Source organism: Phyllobates terribilis, unplaced genomic scaffold (genome assembly GCF_046119375.1).
Source record: "Phyllobates terribilis strain yellow unplaced genomic scaffold, ASM4611937v1 Scaffold_3__8_contigs__length_932513732, whole genome shotgun sequence".
Classification (NCBI taxonomy): Eukaryota; Metazoa; Chordata; class Amphibia; order Anura; family Dendrobatidae; genus Phyllobates; species Phyllobates terribilis.
The window spans coordinates 204595363-204611644 of record NW_027362763.1 but is presented as its reverse complement, the minus strand read 5'-3'; the positions used below and the strand labels follow the sequence as shown (position 1 = coordinate 204611644).

Here is a 16282-nt window from a genome sequence, read left to right as displayed (position 1 = left end):
TTCATACATTTCCTTTGGTTATATTCACACAACACTTTTTTTAAAAAAAAAGAGTTTTTCAAGTGGAAACTGCTCGAGGAAATGGTAAAGGTTTTTTTTTATCCTGAATTGTTAAATTAAAATTTTTCTTTTGTATTTTCTGTAGACTTTTTTCAGTGTTTTTTTTTTAGCATGTTTTTGGAGTGATTGTCAAACTTTTTTTTAAGTATATTAAGCAACAACTCAACTGCTAGTGGTTTTTTTTATATGAAAATGATTACTAAAAGCTTAAGATGCCTTCCCATTGACTTGTATGCAGAATTTTTTTTTGCAGAAAACCTGAATAATGGTCTGGTCACTTCTTTTAACCGCTTGGGGTTTTGGATATTTGAAGCTAATAAAAAACTATCGAAAACCTGAACATATGAACAGCAAATTCATTCTTCAATAGAAATAAACAGGAAGAGTATTCACTTCAATTTTTCAGGTGTTTCTGGAGTGGACTCACCCAAAAAGTGCCTGAATAAAAACCTTGTGTGAACACGGCCTAAGCTTCCTCTGACACCTGTGGTTTTTACCTTCCGTTTATTATCAGTTCTGTTCTAGAATCAGAGAAGTAGTGGGGGCCACATAATGGAAGCAGATGGGCCCCACTGACAATAATGGGGTCAGTCTGGCCTCCATTATGACTGTCTTGTCTTAAGGGACACAAAGTGTATGCAAACAAGATTTTAGAACGTAAATATCAGTATTAAAACCATTTCTTGTATTAATACTCGCAGGTTATGTTTTCAGAAGCCAGTAGTGTTTCAGGTAGGCCATTTTATTGACTATGAACATTAAATATTGTCTGTGACAACCATGGACGAACCACACGTCTCAATGACAGTATATCAGCAGTGCATGGGTTACTTGTGGTCACGTGATACCACTACTACCTCCCCATTTCCCCCGGAGCGGTTTCCATGGGCGTGACGTAACGCCTAACTCCGGTCACATGACTTAAATGTCTCCTGTTTACGTCCGTGCCTTAGCTACTACAAGTCCCAGAACACCCCGCGCCTTTAGCTTGTGGGATTTGTAGTTCTTGGTGCCGTCAGGACAATAGACGACGTCTTTTAAAAGAACTACGTGTCCCAGATTTGCGTGCGGGGATGACGTAAGTACGTGTGTGACATTAGGGTGGACTGTTTTCTTCTGTGTACAGAGCAGGCCAGCTGTTAGTGGCTCTGGGCCAGCGATATGGGTTGCCATAGCTTAGTATAGGAGGGAGCTGTGTGCTGCCTAAGGCTCAGTTCCTCCTCCATACATCCCAGCAGTAGTGACACGTTATCTCTGCACATTGCACACACTGCTGGTGACTAAGTATTAGTAGAATTTCACAGCTGCTGCTCCGTGTCAGTGTGTTACATTCAGGGATGTGCAGATTATAGAGGGGCGAGCGATGTGGGGCGAGTTGTGTGCGCTGTGCCGCCATCCCCAGTCTATGGGTCACTGATCTGTCGCTGAGTGGGATCAGATTGCTCCAGAATGGCGCATCTCCGGGACTTCCCATCACAGGTAATAATCATTCCTATTGCAATACACCGCTATTGTGTCATCGTCTGCTGCTAGCCCGCCAGTAGCCACGTTACGCACCTGATCCTAGCCCGTCGGTAGCTGCGTTACCCACCTGATCCTAGCCCGCCAGTAGCCACGTTACCCATCTGATCCTAGCCCGCCAGTAGCCACGTTACCCATCTGAACCTAGCCCGCCACTAGCCACGTTACCCATCTGATCCTAGCCCGCCAGTAGCCCCATTACCCCATCTGATCCTAGCCCGCCAGTAGCCACATTACCCCATCTGATCCTAGCTCGCCAGTAGCCACATTACCCCATCTGATCCTAGCCCGCCAGTAGCCACATTACCCCATCTGATCCTAGCCCGCCCGTAGCCACATTACCCCATCTGATCCTAGCCCCCCCGTAGCCACATTACCCCATCTGATCCTAGCCCGCCAGTAGCCACGCTACCCATCTGATCCTCCGCCAGCCTCCTGGTCTGATGGGTAACATGGCTTCTTGACGGGTCTATTTTCATTGCATCGTGTCAGTGCCGCACTCGTCAGGGTCTCGTCTCACTTCTCATGACCTGTACCTGCACTAACCTGCTCCAGAGTTGCATGCTCAGCACTGATCCATGCACTGTGGTACAGAATGAGCCTCAGGTATCAGCTGAAAAAATGTCGCCTTTAAGCAGTTGTGTTACTTTTATCGTTCAGATTGGAATATGAAAGCCATTTTTTGGTTGATTTCCGAAAAACAAAATTGCCCAACTGATTGTGGTTTGACACCCTAGGGCCACTGATGTCTGTACACTGAATCCACCGTCGGTGGATAAGCAGAACAGACGAGGACTGTGACCGGTATGACTGTAGGAAGCCTGGCACAGCCTGCATTACACTGCCACTTGCCCCAGGCTTTGTATGTGGCTTTCAGTACAGGACATGGGGCAGGGGAGGGAAACGGCTCTCATGTGACAGCTCAGCTACAAAGTAAATATGAAAAGTAATATGTTTTGTGGTTTTCTGATCATTTCTTCCTCTGTAGGGATCAAGAATGGACCCAGAACGCCTCTTCACCAAGCTGGAGCGCATTGGGAGGGGATCATTTGGAGAAGTGTACAAGGGTATAGAGAACCGCAGCAAAGAAGTGGTGGCCATCAAGATCATAGACCTGGAAGAGGCTGAAGATGAGATTGAGGACATTCAACAAGAGATCACTGTTCTGAGCCAGTGTGACAGTCCTTACATCACTCGCTATTATGGCTCCTACCTGAAGGTCAACATCCTAAACCTTTATTAATGCGTCGTGCATGCTCTGCAATGGGAAACAGAGTCTAGATGAGAGAATTAAAGGGATTGTCCAGCCAAAAGTGTTACAAAATGCAAAGGAATTAAGCTTTCTTATCCTTCTAAAAATGTCCTGATTTCCACAGCGGTTCCGGAAGCTTCACTTTCATATTCATTTTGAAGCAGCAGAGCGCTCCCTATCTCTGTGTAACATGTCTGCTAATAATCTGAGTAGCCAGCCCCCTTCTATGTCCCTGCATTAGCCAAGTCTGAGATGGATGCTGGCTTAGATAAGTAACGGTGTCATGTCGTTAAGCCTCTTTATTGTATGTGGGGGGGTTGTCTAAACTAATGCCAAGAATGATCCTCCCTTGACTGGTGCAGAAATCAGAACAGTGTGGAGATTTTATCAGTAAAGTTTATTCTATTTCTATTTGAAAGTCATCGAAACAACTTTTTATTTGGCTGGACGACATTTTTAAGTCACTGTTCACATACCAGTTTTCTCTTTATGTTCAGTGTAAACTCCTGGTGCATATACCTAACATATTCCTAAGGGCCTCACTGACCCATTATGTCCCAAAAGACCATCGTTGGAATAATCTTTTCTTTTTAACTATATTGAATAAAGTAGCGTAATTAACTACAATATTCTATGTAAGGGCATACCCCCTTGAGTTTGGCACATCTCCACGGCCCCTCATTGTCATTCATCTTGAGCACCCTCACTTCTATTTTGGGCCTTCTGGCTAGATAGTAGGATTTCTGAATTATATATAAATATATATATTTTTATCACCAACATCAATGTATTACAATATCTTTGTTACAGGGATCGAAGCTATGGATCATCATGGAGTATTTGGGTGGAGGATCTGCTCTAGATTTGGTAAGAACAAAAGGGATTTTTTTTATTAGAGGAAGGGATTAATAAAGCAGATTATTCCCCGCTGTATACCTCCAACAGAAGGTTGAATGTAAAAGCAAATAATACTGTGCTTCTTTATTTATTTTGATAACTTTCTGCCTGTAGGAAGGTGCCACAGACTGCAGTTACTTGTACCTCATTTTTTGTGTTCTCTATTATTGCAGTTAAAGCCTGGCCCCCTGGAGGAGTCCTATATAGCCACCATATTAAGGGAGATCCTGAAAGGCCTAGATTATTTGCACTCAGAGAGGAAAATTCACAGAGACATTAAAGGTGAAGCAACTGGTGCAACATTTATTCATATAAAGCTTTGTCATGGGGAAAACTTTTTACTTCCAGTGGGGTGTCAGCTCATCTAATTGTCCTCTTTGTATTCTCAGCTGCCAATGTGCTGTTGTCAGAGCAGGGTGATGTGAAGCTCGCTGATTTTGGGGTAGCGGGTCAACTGACAGATACTCAGATCAAGAGGAACACCTTTGTGGGAACACCATTCTGGATGGCTCCTGAGGTCATCAAGCAGTCTGCCTATGACTTTAAGGTTGGATTCTTTTACAGCTTCTGTGTTTGTTCCCTGAAGTCTAGTTGTTTTGTTTTTTTTTATTAATTTCTTTCTTTTTTTTTTATTTCAGGCAGATATCTGGTCCCTGGGCATCACAGCCATTGAGCTGGCTAAGGGGGAACCTCCGTACTCTGACCTCCATCCTATGAGAGTCTTGTTCTTGATTCCTAAGAATAACCCTCCTGCTTTGCAAGGGCAGCACAGCAAACCGTTTAAAGAATTTGTGGATGCCTGCTTGAACAAAGACCCCAGATTGGTGACTATTTTTACACTATAATCCTATTTTTTAACCGTCTTTGATTTCAATGGTCATGGAAAAAAAACATAAATCAACAGTAAAATAATATATAGTAAATTCAAATAAAAAACCCCTTAAATGCTGAGTATTTTGAATTGTCACATTCCTTTCTGCTGTATCATATATGTCCTACATTGTAGAGGCCTACGGCAAGGGAGCTGCTGAAACACCGATTTATCTTACGATACACTAAGAAGACCTCCTTCCTGATGGAGCTCGTGGAGCGATACAGGCGCTGGAAATCTCAGGGCCACCGCGACGACTCCAGCTCTGACGACTCTGATTTGTGAGTAAAGTCTGGAGTTTCCATGCATGATACAAATTTATATGCCCCATTGTGCAGTACCGATTACTTCTGTTTTCATACCCAGAGACAACGAAGATGATAAAAGTCAGTCCCAGACGCCTCACTGGTCATTTCCAGAAACCATGCGCCCCTCCTCCATGAGCCGACTACAGTGGGGATACCAGCAGGTGAATATCTTTCGTCTACCTTCTGAATTGGCTAAATTGTCACTCCTAATATAGAAAAAAAATACAAGTATATGTAACATTACAGAAAAAAGATCACGTTGCAGGCATTTTGGTCTTCCCTCTCTAATTGCCTGTAAATGAATTTACATGGGAGTGTGATAGAAGAGGAGTGAGCCAATCTGATTTTTTTTAGTTTTAAGTATCGTGCTTTAAACCATAGGCTTTGCGTTATACACAGTTGCATATTTTTCTGGAGAAAAAAAAAACAACTAAAATTTCCCATGTGAATGCATCTGTATAGTGTGTTCCTTGTAAGGCAAGTTTACAGACTGCAATTTTTGCTTTTTCTGAGATGGGTTAAGTTTTGACAATTGTTTAAATGTCTGCGATAAATTTAGGAAAAGACTTACATTGTGCTTGTCTCTGCAGCCAGCAGACGCGATAAAACGCTTGCCAAGATCCCACTGTTTATCAGCTCTTGTAGCTCCAGTTTTCCAGGAGGTGAGACTCTACTTTATGGACTGAAGTGCATATGTAGAGCCAGCAATGGTGCCCTCTACTGTTTGTGACTCAGTATTGCTTTAATGCAAAACTATGTGGCATGCTGCACCAGTGGTTCTTTATTAGGCTTCATACGCATTGCTACAAATTGATTTGCACTAAGTATAACCTATTGCTTTCAATTGTCATGTATAGTGCTTCATTTTTCCTGTGGGGGCACATGCTTCAAGGTTCCCTAACTAAAGATGATCGATAGCTTAATTTGGAATTTATTTATTTATTATACTCACTTATATATCGCCATTAATTCCACATTGCTTTACAGACATTATCGGCATGACTAAATATGACAAAATAGGAGTATCCAACGTGGACCACCTCTTTTTAATATATATGCATTTCACACTGAGTTGTAGTACTGAAATGTGAATAAAGGCAAGATTCATGTGATAGGCATTTGGTTTGGCCAAAAGCATGCTAGGATATCTTTCAATTTCTCCAGTCCATAAACTGCATCAAGTCCCCTAAAGCTGAATTTAGACTTGTTTTTTTTTTTTTCTGCTTTCACTGAGGCCCCCATCACATATATGTGTCGCATCTGTTTTAACAGGTATCGGAGACACATATCCATTATACTCTATGGCGCTGCCCACATGTTCATGTTTTCACACAGTCTGTGTGACCCACATGTAGACATGTCCATTTTTCCCGGCAGCACGGATGACAAGGATCAATAAAAGTCTAGGGGTCCGTGTAAACATGTATAGCACACGGATGACATCTGCATGCCATGTACTGGAATAGAATGCAGAATAGAAATTACAGATTTTTATGTGTTAAAGATGTGCAAAGAGGATGATAGATAATAGGTATCCATGAGATATATAATTTGTGCCTTGCATGTGTAGCTTACTGTACATGTATTAACCTAATAAATAAATTAATGGAAAAAAAATAATGTGGACCCCCCCATTTTTGGTAATTATGTGGACCCCCCACATTTTTGGTAATTAGCAAAGGTAAATCAGACAACTGATATTATCAGGCTGGGAAGGTCCATGGTTAATGGGTCCTTCCCAGCTTAAAAATACCAGCCCGCAGCTGCCCCAGAACTGGAGCATCCCATGAGATGCTCCAATTCTGGCTCTTCGCCTTGGCTCTTCCGATTTGGCAATCAGGGTTCCTTTTTATTAGTGGTTTAGTAATGGGGGTGTCTGATAGACACTTCTACATTGCTAACACCAGGGCTTGATGCCAGCTGTGTTTTTTGGACAAATCACAGCTGACATCAACCCCAAGCCCTATTACCCTGATCACCAACACACCAGGGCATCGGGACGAGTCAAGGCGAAGCGCCAGAATTGGAGCATCTCATGTGATGCTCCAGTTCTGGGGCGGCTGCGGGCTGGTATTTCTAGGCTGGGAAGGGCTCAATAACCAGAGACCCAGCCTGATAATATCAGCTAAAAGCGGTCTGCTTTACCTTTGCTGGTTTCCAAAAATTGGGGGGAGCCAACATAATTTTTTTTCATTTATTTATTAGGTTAATACATGTACAGTAATGTACACATGGGAAGGTTCAAATTATATATCTGACAGTAATTATTTATCTATTATCTTTGCACATCTTTAATACAGAAAAATCTGTAATTTCTCATCTGCATTCTATTCCGGTATGTGTCACATGGATGGTACACATGGACAGCTAACAGAAAACCACACAGATAGGAAAAATGGACCGTCTCACACATATGTTTTTTTTTAAGCTGACTTATGAAGGGGGCTTGAAGCAGATTCAGGCTATGGCTACACTACTGTCTGATACTAAGTGACAGTTGATTGCATACACTTATCTGAAGTTTTGATAAGTGTTCCCCATTTGTTCTTGATGTATAGAAAAGGAATTGTACAGAGCGATTCACTCGCTACTTTACCTGGAAAAATTGCTGTAACTTCTAAAAGACGGTTGACCGTACTGAAATTTGGACTGTGCATACTTTGGTCCATGAGAAGTGAGAGTGCAATGAACTTCAGCGACACCGATGAGAAACATCCTTGTGCCGAGTGGTCTCGCCGACTTGTCAACCGCCGGTCGTCTCCACTACGAGATAGACTTGCTGCATGCCTTTCTGCGGTAGTTCCTCTGGTGTTTGCATTTCACTCCTGCAGCATTCCTTTTTCATTTGTTAATAATGTACAGATAGTTTGGAGGAGCGTGTTTTTCATTGTGAAAACTTATTGGAAAACTGAGTCCTTAAATAGGTGCCAAAGTGAGTTTCTAAAGAAGTTCGGAGGTCGAAATCCATCGTCCATACCATGTATTGAAGTCTTCTTTGATAACAGAGTAATTTCCAATGGACTGTGGCCTCCATGATTGCCTGACTTAACACTGCCGGATTTTTTCTTTGATGCAATTTGAAAGGTCGGGTACACAGTATCAAGCCGAGAACATACAGCGAGATATTCAGGCTATGACTCCAGACCTGCAGAACACATTCAACAATATGGAATGGTGTACAGTCGTGCTTGGATGCGAAAGGTGGACATTTTCAACACCTGCTTTAAAACATCAGTTTCCCATGAACCAAGGAATGAACAGTCCAAATTTCAGTATGATAGAGCGTCTCTTTTAGAAGTTATAGCAATTTTTCCAGGTAAAGTAGCGAGGGAATCACCCTGTATTTGACATAATAGTTAGACATGGTTTATAAAACCCTGCCAACAGCCTTTACATCAGGGATTTTTCCTTGAGTTTATTCACATTGCTGCATTTATGCGGACGGAGTGCTGTATTGTCTTTAGGGTTTGCAGCAGTTGCTCCATCTTCATTGTACATAAATGTTCTTTGCATGTGTCGTCATACAGCTGAGGGAGCAGCGCTGCGCTGGAGCATTTGGATCCGTACAGGAACTAGAGAACGCTTTTAGCTTAGCGGAGGAGTCCAGTCCTGGTATCACAGACCAGCTCATTTCTCACTTGGTTCAGCGTGTGCAAAGGTAAAGTAAAAGAAATGATCATATATATGAGAGATATTGGGTCTCAGACACTAGTGCAGATCATCAGTGCTGCCCGTAGCTATTTCGATAATTCACTCTTCACTTACGACAATGGCATATCTTTTTTCATGGATTAGGCTCACACCTCGTGTTATTACTATGAGGGGTGTGTCAGATAAACATTCGGTATTAATATTTGGTTAGTCATAAGTGATTCTTCTGACTCTTTTCCATCATGTGGAATGATGTTTCAGTTTGTTTGGATTTTGCAAATACCTGTTGCCTGAATTGTATAGAGTTTTAAAAGCCCAGGTTAAACCCAACGCCATATGCCGCTTTCCCACGTCCATGAAATGCAGACTTTGCTTGCATCGGACCACCCGGCCCCACTGCCGGGTGTCCTGACCTGAGATAACTGCCTTATAACCATACTCAGGTCAGGAGACCTGGCGTTGTGATGTCAGCACGGTCTCAGTCATATAAGATAAGGCCATCACAAAAATTGGCTAAACGCTGAAGGTCGGGCTTCTAAAGCCCCCAGCATCAGGGTAAGTTGGGTCAGTCATATATTACCCCTGAAATGTGAACGAGATATAATGGAGATCTATGTGCACTCCCATGCTACCTTAACCATGGGCAGCATGAAATCATCATTTTTAAAGGAACTGAGCAGGGAGTAGAAGAGTCCCTGTCCAGCATGATTAACAGGCCTCTCCCTTTTTGGCCCTCATGCCACTGCTGCCAGGTTCCCTTTTAGGGTATGTTCACATAGTGTAGGCTGAGCCTTCCTATTTGTCTTTCTAGGTTCTCCTCTGCATCATGAGTCCACTACTTGGTGCTCCACACTTTCCATCCTCATGTCTCAGCCTGGACCAGGACGACACTGTGAACACTGACAGGACCAACATGGCATTACTTCAATTGTATTATTCTTTATTTTATTGTAACATACAAAAATGTTTACCAATGTTTCTCATCAACACTTAGTGTAAAAAAGAATAAACTGACATTTCATACATAATCCTCGATTGGTTATATCCAATGTGAAAATTGCCCTTTTTTTCAGGGAGTCTCCGCTCCTCCTTTACAATGCGGAGCTATGGAAAGGAGGTTGTTCTAAATGTGTAACGCAAATGAGTGACAGCGCCCCCTGCAGGCAATGAGTTGAATTTTGTAAGAGGTTTGTGACAATCCAGGTTTAGTGCATTATTGGATTTCTATTAAACACTGTATGCAGTGGACTAGCACTTACAACCTTTACCATCCAGTCACGTGTAGATTGGCCAATCTATGTGGACACGGAAGATCATGGCTTTAAACAGGAGTTTCCAACCCTAGTTTTTCACACTAACCTGATCAATAGTAAGATGGGGAATATGAGTTTGGCGGTCGGTCCCAGAGTTAATCCAGCTAAATCATGTCAGACAGAATGTAGGCCTCATGTCTCCATGTATAAGCTGTGTAATGCGACAGATCAAGTCTCTGTTACTCAGGTAGATTTGCCGCTGTCCGGTGCCTCTGAGATGCCAAAGTCTCCTAAAGAGATGTTCCTTGAGGAAAGTACCTCCGTAATACATTTCGCAATGCTGCATGCTACCTATATAAGCAACCTATATGAAACACTGGAGATACAGTATGAAGTCACAGCAAGCTATAAGCCCCATAATATGGGTCAGTACCCACATATTCATAATACAACCATGTACATGGAACCATACTTCCATAATAATCACATTTATGAAAATATCATTACTTAAAAAGAGTCTCTCAGCCCAAATTTTGTGTCCCCGCCAGAGGAATTTTGTGTATTCTTGAATTTTCTCAATACTTTATCGGAACATGTGAATTTAAGCTTTAACCCCTTCATGACCTTTGACATATATAGACGTCAAAGGTCATGTCCCTGCCATTGATGTGGGCTCGCAGGCCGAGCCCTCATCTTTCCCTGCACATGACTGATTTAATCAGCCATCACGTGCATTAACAGCCGCGGGTGGAGCGGTGCACCTCCCACGTTGGTTAACCATTAGTGTTGAGCGAGTATGTTCTATTAACCCTTTCGCCGAGTATGCTCGGGCCGAGCTCCGAGTAGTTACAGCTGCTCGGTGATATGGTTGAATCGCTCCCGTGTGCATGATTTGCGACTGTTTAACAGCTTTATTACATGTGAGGAATGTCTATTTCTTACACATTCCTCACATGTAATAAAACTGTCAAACAGTTGCAAATCATGCACACGGGAGCGATTCAACCATATCACCGAGCAGCTGTAAATACTCGGAGCTCGGCCCGAGCATACTTGGACAGAACATACTCGCTCAACCCTATTAACCATTTAAAATCCCGCTGTCAATCACGGACTGCAGGATTTAACATGCGCCAGACAGAAGTGTGTCATTCAGCCCACCCATCGACGCCTCCGTCCCGTTATTGCAGTGCTCCGATGGGTTCCCATGACAGCCAGGGGTCTGCTGAAGACCTCCATTCCTATCATTGTGAACACCAGCTCGTGGCTGGAGTTCATAGGAGAACATCATTTCCGTCATGTATAGCACAAGCGATTGGACAATCGCAGCTTCAAGTCCCCTAAGGGCACTATTAAATACAGTAAAAAAAAAAAAAGTTTTTAAAAATCACCCCCATTCAAAACACAATAAAAAAAAATACACATATTTGGTATCGCTGCATTCATAATAGTCCGATCTATCAAAATATACAATAAATTAATCCAATCAGTAAGCAGCAAAAACACTAGAATTACGTTTTTTTTGGCTGACGCAACTAACCAGTGAGGGAGGGAGGAGCATGTAAAACCATTGGACAGTACGGTGCACTGAGCATCTTGGCCACACCGAATGTGCACCAAGCACTTGGCATATTTGATTAAAGTTCAGTTTCTACAGAATGGAGGCAGTGATTAGAACACTTAGGGTATGTTGCGTTTTTGCAGCTGTTTTTTTTTCTGCACCACATAGTGATGGCAGGAAAAAAGCATTTTTCTTAAAAATGTCGCACTTTTTTTTCACCACTTAAAAAAAAAACTATACAGGTTTAGTATCTGCGTACTCGTACTGACCTGGAGAATCATATTTCCATGTCAGTTTTACCATATAGTGAACGTGGTAAATAAAAAAAACAAACAAACAAAACAATTGTGGAATTGCATTTTTTTTTGCAATTTCAACGCACTTGGAGTTTTTTCCCGCTTTACAATGCATCACTTAATGAAAATGATGGTGTCATTGAAAACTACAACTCGTCCCACAAAAAACAAGCCCTCATGCGGCTATGGGGACGGAAAAATAAAGCTATGGCTCTTGGAAGAAGGGGAGGAAAAAACGAAAGCGCAAAAACAGAAAATCGCAAGGTCATGAAGGGGTTAGGAAAAAGGAACAAAAGACTTATTGATTATGTGCAATATTCATGAACCACATGCACTATTTGCGAGAATGTGGCGCTAAAAATGGCAACAAATACCACAAAAAAAGTGACTTAAGAATAAATGCAAATGATTAATCAGGCCTTCCGTGTTCTAATCGCTGCTTCCATTATTATTCAGAACTAAAGTTTAATCAAACAATCTATTTAGGGTGCTTGGTGTACCCTCGGTGTGGCCAGGAGGCTCCGTGCACCATTTAGTCTTCTGATTACAGAGCTGGCTAGACTGGGGTCATCTCACTGTCTGCGGAGAAAACTCAGACAAAGCAGCGCTGTCACTAACCAGTGAGGGAGGGAGGAGCATGTAAAACCATTGGGCAGTACGGTGCACTGAGCATCTTGGCCACACCGAATGTGCACCAAACACTTGGCATATTTGATTAAAGTTCAGTTTCTACAGAGTGGAGGCAGTGATTAGAACACTTAGGGTATGTTGCGTTTTTGCAGCTGTTTTTTTTTTCTGCACCACATAGTGATGGCAGTAAAAAAGCATTTTTGTTTGCGTTTTTCACCCATTCATATTAATGAGTGAAAAGTGCTCCAAAAACGCTGAAAGAATTGACATTTTTGACAAGACGCAGAATGTAACAGGGTTCAAAATATGTGTGAGGAAAAAAAACAAGTGTGTGCATAAAATTTCAATGTCATTAATTAGGCTGCTACTCTAAAACGCTGCATATTTCATGCGCCAATAATGCTGCATAAAAAAGCAATGCAAAACACCACGTGTGAATATATACTAAGAGTATGTACTAATGTTTAGTATTTGCATCAAATTTTTCTGCTGCAAAAAACAGTGTTGACAGTAAAAGCACAGATATTTTACGCAATATTACTTGTGTTTTTTCCCCCATTCATTTGAATGGGGAAAAACGCTGCAAAAAACACAAACAATTGACATACTGCAGATTTGAACAAATGCTTGAAGATACAAATCTGCAAGGAAAGAATAAGAAGGGTGTGCATGAGATTTCAGAAACAGAATTCATTTTGCTGGTGCTGTAAAACGCTGTGTTTTTTTTCTGCAGCAAACATGCTATATGTGAACAAGCCCTTAGTCCTCCTTCACATGTCAGTGTTTCCAGTATGTGTGGCATCCATTTTTTTCACAGATATCACACGTACCCATTATAATTTATACTGCTGTGTACATGTCCTTGTTTTACAGAATTTTACAAAAGCAAACTGTCCGTGCAAAACATACGGAGACTTGTCTGTTTTTTTTCCATAAGCACGGATGACAAGGGCTAATACAAGTCTATGGGTCTGTGAAAAACAAGGATGGCATCAGTGTACATACAGTCCGTGTTTAACACTGCAAAATATAGGAGAAGCTTGGTACATTTTTTTCTTTATCCATACTTGAAAAACACTGACACCGGGAGCGGTTTAAACTCCCTTTAAATACATGCATTATAATAGCTGTTTCACTCGCATAGATTGTGAGCAATACTATGCAGATGCTGCTGCCCTCTTATATAACACCACAACTGCTGCATCTCTTGAATCGGTCGCCGCCCCCCTCACACATACCAAAGCTCGCACAATCAACAGGCAAACCTGGCACACCAGCCTGACTAAAGAACTGAAACGGGCTTCCAGGGTTGCTGAACGGAGATGGAAAAGGTCCCACTCCAATGAGCACTTCATCACATTCAAACAAGCCCTCACTACAGCAAAACACATACTTCTCATCTCTCATATCCTCCCAGTCTCACAACCCTAAACAGCTATTCAGTACTTTCAATTCTATCCTCCGTCCCCCAGCTCCCCCTCCCTCTCTACTAATCTCAGCTGAAGACTTAGCCTCATTCTTCAAGCAGAAGATTGACAACATAAGGCAAAGCTTTTGCCATAAGTCCCCACAGCCCCTCCTCACAACTACTCAACTCTCCTCCAAAACCAGCTTCTCCGCTATCACGGAAGTCCAACTTTCCTCTTTACTCTCCAAGTCACATCTCACCACCTGTGAACTTGACCCAATCCCGTCCCACCTCATCCCAAACCTTACCGCAGTCTTCATCCCAACCCTAACCCACCTCTTCAACCTGTCACTAACAACTCGTGTCTTCCCCTCATGCTTCAAACATGCCTCGATCACACCCATCTGCAAAAAGCTATCCCTTGACCCACCCTCTCTGTCTAGCTATCGCCCCATATCACTTCTTCCCTACGCCTCAAAACTACTGGAATTACACGTTCATCTTGAACTGTCCTCCCACCTCTCCTCCTGCTCCCTCTTTAATCGCTTACAATCTGGCTTCCGACTGCACTATTCTACTGAAACTGCCCTGACTAAAGTCATCGAGAACCTACTAACCGCCAAATCCAAGCAACACTATTCTGTCCTTCTCCTTCTGGACCTGTCATCTGCCTTCGACACAGTGGACCATTCCCTCTTACTACAGACTGTCTCATCTCTCGGCATCACAGACTTGGCCCTATCTTGGATCTCCACATAGCTAACAGACCGGACATTCAGTATCTCCCACTCACACACCACCTCCTCATCTCGCCCCCTATCTGTTGGTGTCCCCCAAGGCTTAGTTCTAGGACCCCTGCTCTTCTCCATCTACACCCTCGGCCTTGGACAGCTCATAGAGTCTCATGGCTTTCAGTATCACCTCTATGCTGATGACACACAGATCTACCTCTCTGGACCTGATATCAACTCCTTACTAACCAGAATCCCACAATGTCTGTCCGTTATTTCATCTTTCTTCTCTGCTAGATTCCTAAAACTTAATATGGATAGAACTGAATTCATCATCTTTCCATCATGTCACACAACCCCCCCCCATCTGACCTATCTATCAAAGTCAATGGCTGCCCACTCGCCGCTCGCTGCCTCGGGGTAACCCTTGACTCTGGTCTCTCCTTTAAACCTCATATCCAAGCCCTTTCCACTTCCTGCCGACTCCACCTCAAAAATATCTCCCGGATCCGCACAGTCCTCAACCATGAATCTGCAAAAACACTAGTGCATGCCCTCATCATCTCTCGCCTCGACTACTGGAACCTCCTGCTCTGTGGCCTCCCTTCTAACACTCTCGCGCCCCTTCAATCTATCCTAAACTCTGCTGCCCTACTAATCCACCTGTCCCCCCGCTATTCCCCAACCTCTCAACTCTGTCAATCCCTGCACTGGCTCCCCATTGCCCAGAGATTCAAGTTCAAGACCCTAACCTTGGCATACAAAGCCATCCACAACCTGTCTCCTCCATATATCTGTGACCTAGTCTCCCACTATTTACCTGCATGCAACCTCCGATCCTCACAAGACATCCTTCTCTACTCCCCTCTAATCTCCTCTTCCCACAATCGCATACAAGATTTCTCCCGTGCATCCCCCCCCCTACCCTGGAAAGCTCTACCCCAACACATCAGATTCTCACCTACCGTGGAAATCTTCAAAAGGAACCTGAAGACCCACCTCTTACAAAAAGCTGCAGCAACCCTCGCTCCACCATACCATTGCACGATCAGCTGTACCCCCACCTACTGTATATCCTCACCCATTCCCTGAAGACTGTGAGCCCTCGCGGGCAGGGTCCTCTCTCCTCCTGTACCAGTCGGTGACTCGTTTTTGTTCAAATTATTGTACTTGTTGTTTGCTATGTATACTTCTTATAAACATGTAAAGTGCCATGGAATTAATGGCGCTATAATAATAAATAATAATAATACTATGAACGCAGCCTGTTATTCTAGTAGAAACCAGTTTTACTAGCCACTAGTAAGCCATCTGTGCTTTCTATTGCAGCCCACAAAAATGGATTATGAAGTTGTACTGTAATAGGATTTTTGTTTTATGGAGTTTCAGGTTGCTGCTGTTTTCTCATTATGAATTATTTGAGATATGATTGCTTTGATGTAGTGGAATTTAGGAAAGACCGTTCAAAACACATGGGTAATGTAATCTTTCTGCTTTTAGTAATACCTGATGTTCTTCTAATTAGCCCCATTTCTGACACCAAGCACATTCCATTCTTTGTAAATTGCCTGTTTATGGTCCTGTATATACACGTCCGCATTTCAAGCTATAATTAGTTTGTCACGAGGTCAAATCACCAATAATCCCATCCTCAGTTAAGTGTCCGATCTTCCCTGGAGAGCTCACTCCTCGCCGGATCACTTCCATCCACCTGGGAATACAGAAGACATTATCAGCTAAATTACAGTCTGATCAAAGTATGTAAAAGACAAGTGTAGACATAACTCACCCAAAGCATGCACTCTAATGTATTGATATTTCATTGAAAAAAAAAATAATAATT

At 42.7% G+C, this 16282-nt stretch overlaps 2 protein-coding genes across 7 annotated transcripts in view; one reads left to right on the top strand and one right to left on the bottom strand.

Annotated features, from left to right (window-relative positions):
* STK25 (serine/threonine kinase 25) overlaps positions 1-9588 on the top strand; it is a 75461-nt gene extending 65873 nt beyond the window's left edge. The window contains exons 1-11 of one of the 6 annotated variants that reach the window (XM_073674550.1): positions 944-1138; positions 2570-2800; positions 3644-3700; positions 3904-4012; positions 4120-4277; positions 4369-4554; positions 4737-4882; positions 4968-5070; positions 5500-5571; positions 8437-8567; positions 9372-9588. In XM_073674550.1, the coding sequence (XP_073530651.1) occupies positions 2579-2800; positions 3644-3700; positions 3904-4012; positions 4120-4277; positions 4369-4554; positions 4737-4882; positions 4968-5070; positions 5500-5571; positions 8437-8567; positions 9372-9390 (1203 nt within the window). In that variant the 5' untranslated portion in view covers positions 944-1138; positions 2570-2578 and the 3' untranslated portion in view covers positions 9391-9588. The other 5 variants (XM_073674553.1, XM_073674548.1, XM_073674552.1 and 2 more) reach the window with 5 other exon arrangements.
* A 3380-nt stretch (positions 9589-12968) lies between these two features.
* The window catches only part of FARP2 (FERM, ARH/RhoGEF and pleckstrin domain protein 2), a 110070-nt gene continuing 106756 nt past the window's right edge, over positions 12969-16282 (bottom strand). Inside the window, exon 28 of the mRNA XM_073674547.1 lies at positions 12969-16150. Within this exon, the coding sequence (XP_073530648.1) occupies positions 16060-16150 (91 nt within the window). The 3' untranslated portion in view covers positions 12969-16059. The remainder of the gene's footprint in view (positions 16151-16282) is intronic.